This window comes from Letharia columbiana (assembly GCF_014066305.1).
Source record: "Letharia columbiana isolate WasteWater2 chromosome Unknown Sc0000031_s0, whole genome shotgun sequence".
Classification (NCBI taxonomy): Eukaryota; Fungi; Ascomycota; class Lecanoromycetes; order Lecanorales; family Parmeliaceae; genus Letharia; species Letharia columbiana.
This window is the reverse complement of record NW_023501074.1, coordinates 473,912-487,125: the sequence shown is the minus strand read 5'-3', so window position 1 is coordinate 487,125 and position 13,214 is coordinate 473,912. Positions and strand designations below refer to the sequence as shown.

The following is a 13,214-nucleotide window of genomic DNA, read 5'->3' as shown; positions in this document are numbered from 1 at the left end:
ATCGAGGACTATCGCTCTCAACCTCTCGTCTCTTCTGCGTGGTTATTGATCTCTGCTCCTTGCCTCTAAGGTCCTTTTTCTTTCCCGGGAAACGTGCATGTAACGGTCTTGCAGACGAAATATGCACGCAACTTGATCGCTGGAACAAAGCACGTTATATCTATTGAGCTTTCCGCTTCATCATGGCAGATATTCAACCTGAAAAGCAAGATGCTATGGCACAAGAGACTCCTCACGACGACCACAAGACATCTGCTGTGGAGGAAAATGGCTATGCAGACCGTCCAGTAGGATGGAAATACAAGACTTACCGCTTCGCATCTATCAAAATTCCCTGCTATGCATCGCCACCCTTCCAGCTTACCCTCGTGGCATTCGTCTGCTTCATGTGTCCTGGCATGTTCAACGCAGTCAACGGTCTGGGCGGAGGTGGTCAATTCGACGCTCATACGGCCGACAATGCCAACGTTGCTCTGTACTCTACTTTCAGTGTATTCGGCTTCTTTGCTGGAACCATTGCCAACCGTCTAGGTATAAAGTTGACGTTGAGTCTCGGAGGCTTGGGATACGTTCTTTATATAGCTAGCTACCTAAGCTACAATCACAACCAGAATGAGGGATTTGTCGTCTTCGCGGGAGCTATGCTTGGTATTTGTGCTGGAATGCTCTGGGCGGCCCAGGGAGCGATTATGATGTCGTATCCGCCTGAGCAGTCGAAGGGGAGGTACATCTCCTGGTTCTGGATGATTTTTAATCTGGGGGCTGTGATAGGTGGGCTGTGAGTATCTCCCATGTCTATCGAAATATAATATATGGCAATCTCCAACTAACGTTCTCCGATAAGGATACCTCTGGGTCAAAATATCCATTCTTCAGCCGGCAACGTAACCGACGGCACCTACATCGGCTTCCTGGTCTTGACATTCATCGGCGCCTGCCTAGCTTGGACGCTCGTTGATGCCAAAAGCGTAGTCCGCTCTGACGGCTCCCACGTCATCCTTATGAAACACCCAACATGGCAAAGCGAACTCCTCGGCCTTCTAGAAGTACTGAAAACGGACATCTGGATCATCTGCCTTTTCCCAATGTTCCTGGCTAGTAATTGGTTCTATACTTACCAATTCAATGATTTCAATTCTGCCAAGTTCAACATCAGGACGAGATCGCTCAACAGTATCCTGTACTGGACGAGTCAGATTGCCGGAGCTTACATATTCGGGTATGGGCTAGACGTCAAGAGCGTGAGACGAAGTATGAGGGCGAAGGTGGTTTGGGGCGTGCTGTTTGTGATCACGATGGTTATTTGGGGAGGCGGGTATGCTTGGCAGAAAGGGTATACAAGGGCGGAGACGGCGCCAAAGACAGCGCCAAAGATGGATTGGACGAGCAGGGGATATGTGGGTCCGATGTTTTTGTATATGTTTTATGGCTTCTATGATGGTAAGCCTCCTTCATCCGCCCCTCCCCCCTCCCCACGCAAACTTCCACACTTCCCTCTCACCAACACTACCCTAGCTGCGTGGCAAACTTGCGTCTACTGGTTCATGGGCGCCTTGACCAACAACGGCCGCAAACTTGCCAACTACGCCGGCTTCTACAAAGGCATACAGTCCGCTGGTGCAGCCATCATATATCGCATCGATGCGCTCAAGGCTCCGTTTATGAATGAATTTGCGTCAAGTTGGGCGCTGCTCGCGGGGAGTTTGCTCCTTGCTGCGCCGTTGATTTGGACGAAGATACAGGATACGGTGCCGATCGAGGAGGATCTGAAGTTCACGGATGAAACGTATGAGGATGTAAAGCCGATGATTGTTGGGGAAGGGGCGCCGGAGGTGGAGGAGAAAGTGTGAGTGAGAGGGAAGTGCGAGCCGATAGCAACGATCGTATCAGGTAGCAAACTTATAGCAGCAGATTTCAGTACTATTTGCCAAGTGCATGGGACGTAAAGCTGTATTTTTGGAGTAAATGAGAGCCGATATTCCACCTTTATGGTTGGATTGCTAACGTGTTCCTACACTCACAACAGTATGGACCATCACTTAAGATCGTCGCCAACTTCAAGAGCTACGCATTCCATTCATCCTGCCACGAAGGGTACGATGCCCAGGCGCCAAGGCTTTGAGACATTCGCCAACCGCCGCTCTTCTCAATGGTTGCGCTCCCTCTCAACTGCCCCATTCCTTGAACAATTGCCGCTACCGCGTGCTTTCAACCTTCGTACATGATTAATGCTCCACACCTTCTGATGGTCGTAGTCACTCTGGCTTGGTACAGCTCTAGGACAGCTCCCACAAGGCTCCTGCCCTTTCAATTGATGTGACCACAATACTCGCCTCAGATCATGGACAGCTCCTATAACACCCCTTCAATCGCCCATGCTCAACTCCAAAGACACCGCCATGTCCATACAGCATCCAAACTCTCTGGAAAGCTTCCTACAAGAGGTGCAAAGCCAATTCGAGCAACGATTGCGGATCGAAGACCTACTCGCCTTGTCGAAGAAGCTTCAAGCTGAGCTTCAAGAGCAGCTCACCTCCGGCCCGCAGTCACAACGCATGCTGCCTTCTTTAAACTATGAACTACCTACTGGACAAGAGCAAGGAACATTTCTGGCATTAGAGGTTGGTGGCTCAAATCTACGGATGGCGCTGGTGGAGCTTAATGGAAGGGATCTGGGCATGCGGATCCAAAAAACAATGTGCTTTCCCATAGATACGGTCACACGGCAGCTGAAGGAGTATGCTTTCTTTGACTGGATGGCGGAGCGGATTGGGGAATTGCTTGGGGTGGAAGCCAAACCCTCCGGCGATATGGAAGGCAATGGACCTCTACCAATGGGCGTTGCCTGGTCCTTTCCCCTCGAGTCAGTCCAAACCATGAGACCTACAACACAAGTCCGAGACCAAGTCAGCTGATGTCGGAACAGTCAAACATCCATAAGAAGCGGTAATGTGCTGGGCATGGGCAAGGGATTTCATTGTTCCGAGTATCTCGTTGGTCGTGACCTTGGGGAAATCATCACAAAAGCTTCCCAGCGTGCTGTACTTGCCCGTTTACATACCCTCTTCTTGTGGTCTAATGCTGATTTTGTTGTTCTATAGAAGCTCAATGTTCGTCTTGATGCCATAGTCAACGACTCCTCCTCAGCCCTCCTTGCCCGCGCGTACCTTGATCCTGCCACACGCTTAGCTACAATTCTCGGAACCGGCATGAATGCCGCTGTACATTTGCCAATTGCCGCCCTGGATTCGTCCAAGTTCCGATCAAGGGCGCCACCAGTGGGAAATATTACCCACGTCCTGACCAACACTGAGCTCAGCATGTTCGGCAAAGGCATATTTCCTACGACTCGTTGGGACGACATTCTTAATACTGCACACACCCTCCCAGACTACCAGCCGTTCGAATACCTTGTTGCGGGCAAGTACACTGGCGAGATTGTACGGTTGATAATTGTGGAAGCCACACAAACAGCCGGGCTTTTCGATGGACTACTGTCACAATCGTTTGGCAATACTCCTTATGCATTTGACACCAAGGATCTGGCTTTTATCGATATTGACACATCACCTGGGCTTGCAGCCTCGCGCGCTTTGTTCCAGCAACGGCATCCATTCCCTCATATACCAAGCGAGAGGGATATCGTGTTCATCAAAGACGTCGTGAGACGGGTGTCCACCCGCTCGATTGCCTATTTCACGGTCGGAATACATGCGTTAACGGCAATGCTTCAAAAACTAGAGACCATAGACATGGACCATGTCACCATTGGCTGTGATGGCAGCATCATCAATAAATACCCTGGCTACATGGAGAGGGCGCAGGCAATTCTGGATGAAATGGTAACACATGACAGCGTTGCAGGAAAGAAGAGAATAGTTTTGGAGAGCACGATAGACAGTGCCGTGCTTGGAGCCGCAGTTGCGGGGGCTATGGCCGCCAGTGTGGTGAATTCTTGAGGGGCTCGAGGGGTTTGACCATGCGAGCATAACGGTTTCTTGAAGTTATTCATCCTGTAGACAACCCTTGCTTGTGACAAGCTCCTGCCAAATGAGGGGCAGCTTGAAGGAGCAGCATGATCCGTCCCGGCGTTGGACAGTTCTCGTTGCACAAGATCCAAACAAATTTAATGGTTGGATTCGATCAGCATCAGACGCGAAAAATCCCAAGGTTTCAGCTTATTACTTTTCGTGATCCACGGTCCACCGCTGCACCAAGTTCGGGTATGATTGGAGCTATGTGTGGAACATGACGGTGCGGCCATCCTTTCATAACGTCGTGTGATAGGCTTCGTTGCTTCAGGGAAAATTGCCAAGGCCCTTTTGGTTGGTTGGCACGGCTGACTGCATTTTATCCACACATTGAACCACTGGGCCAATCCGAGGATGCTCGCTTGATCCTTCGCCCAAGCAAAGTAGGTGAACCAGACTGATTTCTTCATCGAGGGTTAGGAAAGGGTCAATAATCCTGCTATACTTTGAGTATTGACCGTATCCGAGGTCAGTAGATAGTCCTGAAGGCAAGTCTTCTGAAGAGCCCGTCCGACTCGAGGAGTGACTGACTCGATCAAGGACATGCGCTGCATCTGCCACCAGAATACAAACGCAGCAGATACAGCCAAGTATTACAATTGCTCAACTTTCGGGACTTGCGTCAGCTTGATATATTGGATACCACCGCCGTTTGCCTTACGTCAATCTGTCTCTGTGCGGTCAGCTCCATCTCTGCTCCTTGGCTACCCCTCACGACTTACAAAACGTTGGGGAGTCCCTTCCGTTTTGGCGAAGACTGTTTCTTAAGAGCAACTTTCCCTCCACAAAGCGCTCGATATTGTAAATTCACAGAAAGGTCTTTTTTTGTATACGTAACATTCCCCGAATGTCTTCGAGCGTCAGTTCGCAGCTCTAGTGATCGATTTTATCAAAGTATGTATTGCCACGGATTGTGCTGTGCACGACCATGGAGGATGTTGTGCAGAAGGTCCACGAGACACCGATGGCAAGTCTCCGACCAAATGCTTTTCAAGACCTCGAAAGTCGGCTTTCCGCTGTGCGACAAATCTTGGATGGCAGCCTCAATCTACCGCAAGAAGATCCTGACATGACGAGTTTGTTGGAGGACATGAAAAAAAGATGTGCAACTGTAACACCTGCAGGTTCAGGTATTCTGAGAGTTCAGAAGTGTTCCCACCCACGGACGGAACACTAATTTCATTCAATTCGTGCTGCTTTGAGGCCAAGCTGGGAGTATTTGCTGTGGATGTCTTAAGTCTGAGGTTCTTTGCAACAGGACATCCGGCTCAAAAATTTACCATATTGTCTTTCCCGTACGGCGGATTTCTATTGCCTGGTCAACCAGACTGGTACTTTACAGTCATCGCCGACTTCATTGGAAGATGCTCAAGATGGAAGAGGCTATCTATCCCTGGTTGGCGCCCCATCTTGACAGAGAAGCTGCTAGTCTTAAGCTGAAGCAGCAGATCGGTCATTGAATACGCATTGACATTGGCTGGCCATGATGGCGGGCAGCCCGCTGCATTATCCTCTTCTATTCGTCAAGTTCATTTATCCTGCTATCTTGGAGACAGGTGCCGCCCAGTAGAGTGAGTACCTTCAATTGTGTTGTCTTCGAGGATCCGTTCACTGGCAGGGAATGACCATCGGTGCCCTTGTGTCTAAGGAGACGAGTCGTTACAGACCATGGCAAACATACCGTACCAAAAGGCCAGTACCTTCACAATTAAGCATAGATTACATCCTAATATCAACGCATCGTTATTCTATAGTTTATATGTTATCGTTGAGAGATCAAGAAGAGCCGCCTTCGAAGCTCATATATGCAGAGGGATCAGGCATTGAACCCGGAGACTATCGTACTGTTGAGGTCAGCCCCCGAAATCTACTAGGTGGTATTAGTCAAACAAATTTCACGCTCTCCTGCAGTCATAGAGTTGATTCGCCCGCAGGCAGCTTGACGGAGGCGTTCGTGCCTTTGAGACCAGACAGCGACATTCGGAATTAAGGCCTTGGCGACCGGTGTCTGCTTATCGATCATCATGGCCACCCTTTCAATCAGCTGCTGCAGCTGGCTGGGACGATGAAATACTGCGATCTGCATTAAGACGGATGTATGAACTGCGCGATGGAGCTTGCGGAGCGGCTGGACATCAAGATTGTCGTATGCTGATTTCGTGAGATTCTTGCAATCTTAGTTACTAGACCAGTCAATCCCTTCGCTATCGTTCGGCTGATTTGTCAGAGGTTTGGTATCGACCGATTTCGTTGTGGCGTTTGCTTACTCCTTGATTAGTCGAGAAGGAATTACGAGGTGCAGGGCCAAGACAGTTACTTGGCCAATCACAACTTGGCGTGGGAGACCACCCAGTCATCAAAATCATAGCCTAAGCCTGCTTGCCAAATCGGGCACATCGACATGCAGCATCTGAAACCTCGTGGCCGGGGTTGACAGACGAGCAAAGAGCATAGTGTTTGCCGTCAGCCCAAGGCAAACGGAAGGGATTATCGGGCCTATCGTCGCACCCCACGCTCTATTTCACTTTCTATCCTGCATCATGCTCGGATTTCGTGCATAGGAACTGTCAGCTCCAAGTTTGGCATTCAAATCCTCTGACGCTGGTCGAAGAACGCGGGCATTATCATGGCGTACTGCGCGTTTCTCTATCTTACTTCCTGGCTCATGGTAGCCTTGTCATTTCTTGATAGCTACCTTGTGCATGCCGGAGAGCCATTGATCACCCAAGCCCCTCGAGTTGATGTCAACTCTCTTTTTGCTCGAGGAGATGTATCTACCTGCGGTTTTGTTAGCGGCGATGTCAGTATGTCACCATCGTCACTCTTTCTAACTCGGATTTCCTACTGACATGCACGACCCGCTTTTCCTAGAATCACCACTTACGTGTCCTACGAGCTACTCCTGCACGTCTACGGTACAAGACATGATAGGATGGGCCTGCTGCAACCAGATTCAGTGCGCAGGAAACTACCGCATCTGCGTGGACTACGGTGCTCAGCTCTGTGCTGGGGGTCTAGATGCATCAGACTGCTCATCGATATATACCTCCATTCTGTCTTGGTGAGCTGGACCTTTTATGATGAGAAAATAGTCTGATACCTTCGAAAGCTCTTCGGCTGCTCCATCCTGCTTCTCGTACGCTCGGTCGCTGAGCCTGGGGGCCGTCTCTACGTATTTCTCCTTGGCGTGCGGCCAGACATCCGGCACCGTGCTGGCTCTTCAGACGTTCTTGGGTGGCAACTCACCAGCAGCGGGCACAGCAGGTATGCGGTCTTAGCATAGAGCCTTCGAACGGAAACGCCGAGCTAACAAGAACCTCCGCCCCAGCCTCCTCTACCGCACCCGGCCAATCCAGTCCTTTCTCAACAGCCTCGAACCTCGGCTCCTCGCCTACTGAGTCCTCTTCATCTAGCCTCTCAGCGGGAGAAAAGGCCGGTATCATTGTCACTTCCGTCGGTGTCGCTGTCACTATGGTCGGGGTTGCGGTAGCGATTATGGTCGGCTGGTGGAAGCCACATCAAGTGCTCTGGCTCGTCACTTGCGGTAGGCGGGGCTGCAAGAGATCGGTCAAACCGCGGCAAGCGCAGGCGGGACATCAGCTCGTGAATGTGGGCAGTGGAGGTGCTCATAATGTGGGTGTCAATCATGTCGCACATGGTGGGCGGTGGGGCGCGATTGGAAGACCGTGATGCTCTGGGGTGGGTGAATGGATGATTACGGAGGTTCGATATGTTTTTGGGCGCAGGTACGGCTGACTTTTTAATGGTATGATTCATTGCAATCTCAGGGACGTAGATGGGGTTTGCGTATGTTGTCAATTATACTAATAAAGTTGCAATGCGATTCTAAATATTATACAGTAAAACTCGATATCTCAGGAACCACGCTGATTACCTCCATCGCCCGAGAAGCCCTATCGACCCTTTAAACGGCTTAAGCAAGGCGCGGAAGCGTGCTCCGGATCCCGGACTCGGGGAATTCTCCCCAGCAGTTGCCCTGGCGTTGATAGAGAGCAGCGTAGTCGTTGCTCTCCACGGCCGGGCTGACGGTCACAGCCATTCGCCCACCATGGCCCCCGTGGCCCTCGCCTCCCTCGTCGAGGTCCGTGGCGTCGTCGCCCGTAGGGGACGCCGCCGCCATTCCTCCGGTGCGGTCTGAAGTCGGGAACCGCGACGGGGTGTTCGACCTGGCAGCCGGAGCGCATGTCGCGGTCCTTTGGCTTGCGCCGTCCGCCCCGTTCCCACCGCCCTTGCGGACTGGACCGGGTGCCCTGGACTCTCGTTCACGACGGGCTGGGGGGGATACGTCGGAGTCCTCCCCGTCCGTGTCGGACGGCTCGTCAGCGCTGCCTTGGTCTTCCTTCTCGGACTCCTGGTCGATTTCCATGGTGGAGTCTTCGTCGTCCTCTTGGAAGGCAGATGCATCATTCTTGACCGGTGCATCCTGGTTAACGGGTGCTTCTTCGTGCATGGACCCGTCCTCGGAACCCGAAGGCTCCTCCTGGTCTTCCTCCTCCTCCTCCTCCCCGTGCTTCTGGTAGACGGAGTCCATTCTCTCACTTTCTTCCTCCTCGTCTGAGTCCGTCTCTACCACGTTCTTGGCCTTTCTCCCTGGCCTCGAACGGGCTCTAAACCTCCGCGGCCCGGTCTCGTTCTCTTCGGGTGAGGCTTTCGAGCCCCTCGTGCGCTTGCCCTTGACGCCATCCTCCATCAGGAATTTGGCGTTCACCTTCTTCTTGTAGTCTTCCTCGCCATCCGAAGACATCTCCACCCAGCCTATCCATTTCGGTTTGGCTTTTCCGGATGCTGCCTTCTTCGTTGCGATGCCTTTCTTTGATGTCTTCCTGTCCGTGGTCTCTGCCTCCTGACCCTTCGCCTTTTCGGCAACCGGGTCCTTGACGGCGATACCTTTCTTCACCGGTTCCTTCTTCTTGACCTCGGGGACCTGCTCCTTCGCCTTGGACGAGGTTGAAGCGACCGCTTTCCCGGATGTGGGAACGAGCGGCGACGCTGCTCGCCCTTTCACCAACTGCTTGATGTAGAACGCCGCGTTGGGACTGCAGCTCGGGCACAGCCACGTCCCGGCCGGCTCCTCCGTCACCCGGACGCATTCCCAGTGATACCATCCCACGCGGCAGTCCTCGTTGTCGCATTGGATGTAGCTTCCGGACCCGTCGCCGGTGCCGCAGCTGCATCGCCAGTCTTTTGGGATTTCGGAGTCCGATCTCTCGGTCGTGGTGGCGCGTGAGGGCGGAAGCGAGGAAGAGGGTTGTCCCTGGCTGGACATCGTCGCTGCGTTGAGATGAGGTGATGGATAGGGCTGTGGGTTGACTGGAGTGTGGGTGTTGTGAGAATGGGAAATCAGTTCTGAAGTTTTGTGGGAGGTTCTGTGATTCGAGGACTGAGAGTTTGGTAGATGGTGATGATGGTGAGACAAAAGGTAAGAATGAATGAAGATCAAGGTCATGATATTTAAAGGTGAGCATGGTGTAAGAGGCCTCGGTGCCGAGCTCGTTGTGCCAACCTCGTCGTGTATTGCCAACTGAGGACTCAATGATACGGCATTGAGACAATGTCTTTGTGTCACTTCTTGCGCCTGGCCAAAGAGGTGTGGAACAACGAGCTAGTGGCATTCGTGCACGTTACCCTATTTCTTTGTGCGTTACAACATAACGCCATTGTTGTGGCAGCGCCTTTTGGGTCGGTGGAAGTCGCTGCGTCGTGGTCCCATCTGAACTCGTCTTCGGCACCGGCGGTGCTTGTAGAGTGGGTCTGGTGGATATCCCCGTGTCGTACTGTTGCAGACGGGCGATTAGGTCGACCTTTTGGGCAGTGCGAGGGCGGGAACTGGCTTTGAGAAGATCGTCGAGCTCAGCGTTGGCGGTGTCGATGTCACAGAAGTTGCACGGGGGCACTCAAAGGTCAGAATACGAGGAAGAACGAGGTTGATTGCCAAGCTCATGCCAATTTTGGGAGATGGAAGTACACAACTGTATGAGAAGGCCACCGGCACAGTATCTTGTTGTATATATTTATAAGGTTATTTCTGGCAGCTGGGAGATGAATCAATGAAAGGAAAAGAAGCGGAGTGCGGTCGATATATACAACATAGTGTTTAGGCATCTCTGACAAATAGTGCACCTTGTAATGGTCACCATACAGCCGGCAGCGTGCATGCAGCCCACTTTCACTGGTGTTCGACCGAACAATGAAGACAGACCTCAGTAATCTGCACGCTAAGAGGAACGATAGGCACATGTTTGGCCCTAGAGTGTGAGTTTGATCGCGACTGTCTTGGTTGACCATGATGGGCCGAGACCGTCTTCCTTTTTCGATCGGGGGACTTTGCACCCCTTGCGCGCGCGAGCTCCAATCGCTTCGCTATCCCCTAGAGCTCATCACGCTGTACGAATCACAGCCACCTTGGCAAAGGAACGACTTCGAAGCGAGAGGAGGCAAGGTCTTGTCCCACACGTCTACATCTGAAGACCGGTGGCGGTGGGATGTGGTGACTCGATACCTGATACCGTGGTTCTTGAGCCGATGGGGTCCGCGGAGAAGTCCCCTGCGTTGCCGGGTCCGTATGCGTAACATCGGGTCCGCGACGGCAATCCATCGATTTGACCTTTTCTCGACCGCATCGTGTCTTATGGCCATGCGAACGCTCATCTCGGCAGATTTAAGCACTTTGAAGTCGGTCAGAGGGCCGATGTAGATGATCCAGTCTGCCAATTGCGTCGATGCAGCGAGCCTTAAAAGGTACCGGTAAATCTTCACGCCGCGGTTAACATCAAGAGCGCATCATTGGGCGGGCGTACGCTTTGTGGTTAGGTGTTTTCGAAAAGGTATACGGGGTCCTGGCTTCGCAGGCATGGTAGAGCTATCACTGCGGCGGATCGACTGCGGCGGCGCGTTGGAGAGATGTTCCCTAGGTCTTGTTTAAGGGCATAGTCGAGGACTTGCAGCGGAAGCTCCGTTGGGAGAACTGTGAGAGGCTTGGTTTCGAGTTTTAAGGATTTCCTGGCATACCTGTAGGGACAAGCGGTGGACTGTTGTGTTTATAGGAAGATTCTACTTTGATTCATTACCGTTGCACAAAACATTGGCGTAGTGGGCGATGCAAGCCTGAGTAAATATTTTTTGGGAGCACTTTCGGTGATGGAACGGACTCGAAGAAACATCTTTTGTTGGTGTAGCATGGAAGAAGTATGTACACTACCTCTTATAGAGTATCGGGACTGATGAAGAGCATGCTCATGGTCAAGATTGATAGAGAAGTTTCGATAGCAACCAGATCCCTCACCTCTAGTGGAGAGCGACAGAGCACCACGATCAAACAGCACAGCTTTCCGCTCTTATCAAATGAAGCATGGAAGAGAAAAACATCCTTCGGTATTACTTCTGGTCTCGTCAACAAGTGTTTGCACTTTCAATTCGAGGTCCGTAGAAGGATTAGAGATACCGACCGTCCGTATGGTCTGCGCACACTTTGAACGCCCGCTCCGAGTGAGCAATGGCAATCTCAGTCGTGATGGTGGTAGGGCGGTCATCTACACAGACTGGTTCCCGGCCATACAGCACGTACTTTCGCGGAGGTGGAGAAGGTCTGCTCTGTCCATGGACCGAGGAGAAGCACAACCTGCAAAAGTGGTGGTGGAGTCTGGAGGATTTTTTTTTGGTTATTGTGTGTCTTCTTTGTTTCTGTATGCAGCCTGAGGCTATAACGACAATAAGCAAACTTTATGAGCCTAGCAGCATGGAGCCACGTGGCTGACAGGGCCACCCTTTAACGTCTAACTTGTCGAACTCAGCCTCTTACCACGTTACCCACATATCCTCATGAACCTTGAATTCCTAGATAGTATGATAACGTTCGACGCCTGCCCTCTCCGTTTCCTTATAAGCTAATCTACCCTGCCCTTAAATCCTTATCTAAATCACCTCTCGAATCTCCCTCCATTCTCCATAATCATCCTCCTTCTCATTAACTGATTATATATCTGCAGCCAGCCGACTACAACGTGTGGTTATTCAATTGATGTGATATAATATAGCCATACAAGCCCTAACATATGACCTGGTATTTTGCTAAGTGTCGGTGTATACATTATACCGAGTCTTGACGTGGGATAGAAAGAGGATCACGACGATAGTAGACACGTGTATGACGTGTGTATGTGTAGAGTGTAGATATGTATGACGTGTAGATTTAGACGTGTATGTGTGTGTGATGCACCGAGGCTGTGGCACGGGAACGTGAGCTTATCGTTGTAGAAGAATGGCCACTGCAACGTGGGCTTTCGATTTGACGTGCAACGTGATACCCTGACAGCGGTCCCCAAGTAGTGTCAACTTACCGCTGACGAGACTCCCGGTTACTGAGAGGCTCTGGACTTGACAGAATATTTGTCACACCTGTTGGTGTGGGACATTGTTGAGATGCGCATCGCCATATCCATTTACGCTACCAACGTGACGCTTGGCCGGGACTGCTATCGAATGTAGGACTTCATGCGGTGGTCGTTGCTTCACGATACCAGGGCGATAGCGTTGATAGTCACCAGCACTGCGTAGAAGTGCAATCCTGGTGCTGGTGTGGAGTCCGGTGCATGTAGGGAGTCTATGACAGCATCAGCCAAATCAGGAACCATTTGGGGGCTAGCTCCTAGCGCTGGGAGCTGCCCGAGCCGATCTGCGCAAGTCGCCCGCTCCTAAGGTAGGACCAAGTGGCACTTCGAGCTGTAGGGGCTGGGGGCCACATTGTCGCAATGCACCCTGAAGGCATGGGCCTGCAATGCCCTGCATTGCCCTGCAGGCAGAGGCACGCGCATGCGCAGGGTCCCCATGCCTTCGTGCACACATCCAGCCGAGAATCTTGTCTGAATCGCACGACTTCGGGATTGGAATCGCGTTGGTGTTTGATGAGTTGTCCCCCAGAGACCTCCCTGTTGTTGGCATGAATCTCAACTTCAAAAATTTTTGGTGGGGCAGCTTCCGGTGTACCTCAAGGTACCTAGCTCCCGAGGTGCGGCCTCTAGCACCCGGAGCTACCTAGCTCCTGGTACTCCGGTATCTTCGGAGCTGATCCCGATTGGCCGATGCAGCTCTTATCGACGTGGAGGCTCTAGAGGAAAGTTGATTCGCTGCCTTTTGTCCAGTTGCATACCATATTCATGGCTTGTT

At 51.8% G+C, this 13,214-nt stretch overlaps 4 protein-coding genes across 4 annotated transcripts; 3 read left to right on the top strand and 1 right to left on the bottom strand.

The window, feature by feature from the left end:
* Window positions 1-182: 182 nt before the first annotated feature.
* Window positions 183-1,850, top strand: HO173_008466 (uncharacterized protein; the record flags this gene model as incomplete). Its single annotated transcript, XM_037310366.1, has 3 exons — window positions 183-778; window positions 845-1,440; window positions 1,516-1,850. The coding sequence occupies 3 exons, from the start codon at window positions 183-185 to the stop codon at window positions 1,848-1,850; spliced, it is 1,527 nt and encodes a 508-aa protein (XP_037162763.1).
* Window positions 1,851-2,399: 549 nt separating this feature from the next.
* Window positions 2,400-3,959, top strand: HO173_008465 (uncharacterized protein; the record flags this gene model as incomplete). The annotated part of the gene is made up of 3 exons (XM_037310365.1): window positions 2,400-2,863; window positions 2,927-3,041; window positions 3,102-3,959. 3 exons carry the CDS (start codon window positions 2,400-2,402, stop codon window positions 3,957-3,959), a joined length of 1,437 nt encoding a protein of 478 aa, XP_037162762.1.
* Window positions 3,960-6,657: 2,698 nt separating this feature from the next.
* HO173_008464 (uncharacterized protein) lies at window positions 6,658-7,721 on the top strand (the record flags this gene model as incomplete). The annotated part of the gene is made up of 4 exons (XM_037310364.1): window positions 6,658-6,835; window positions 6,903-7,092; window positions 7,141-7,295; window positions 7,360-7,721. 4 exons carry the CDS (start codon window positions 6,658-6,660, stop codon window positions 7,719-7,721), a joined length of 885 nt encoding a protein of 294 aa, XP_037162761.1.
* A 244-nt stretch (window positions 7,722-7,965) lies between these two features.
* Window positions 7,966-11,581, bottom strand: HO173_008463 (uncharacterized protein; the record flags this gene model as incomplete). The annotated part of the gene is made up of 4 exons (XM_037310363.1): window positions 7,966-9,310; window positions 9,678-9,945; window positions 10,559-10,802; window positions 11,498-11,581. 4 exons carry the CDS (start codon window positions 11,579-11,581, stop codon window positions 7,966-7,968), a joined length of 1,941 nt encoding a protein of 646 aa, XP_037162760.1.
* Window positions 11,582-13,214: the final 1,633 nt, after the last annotated feature.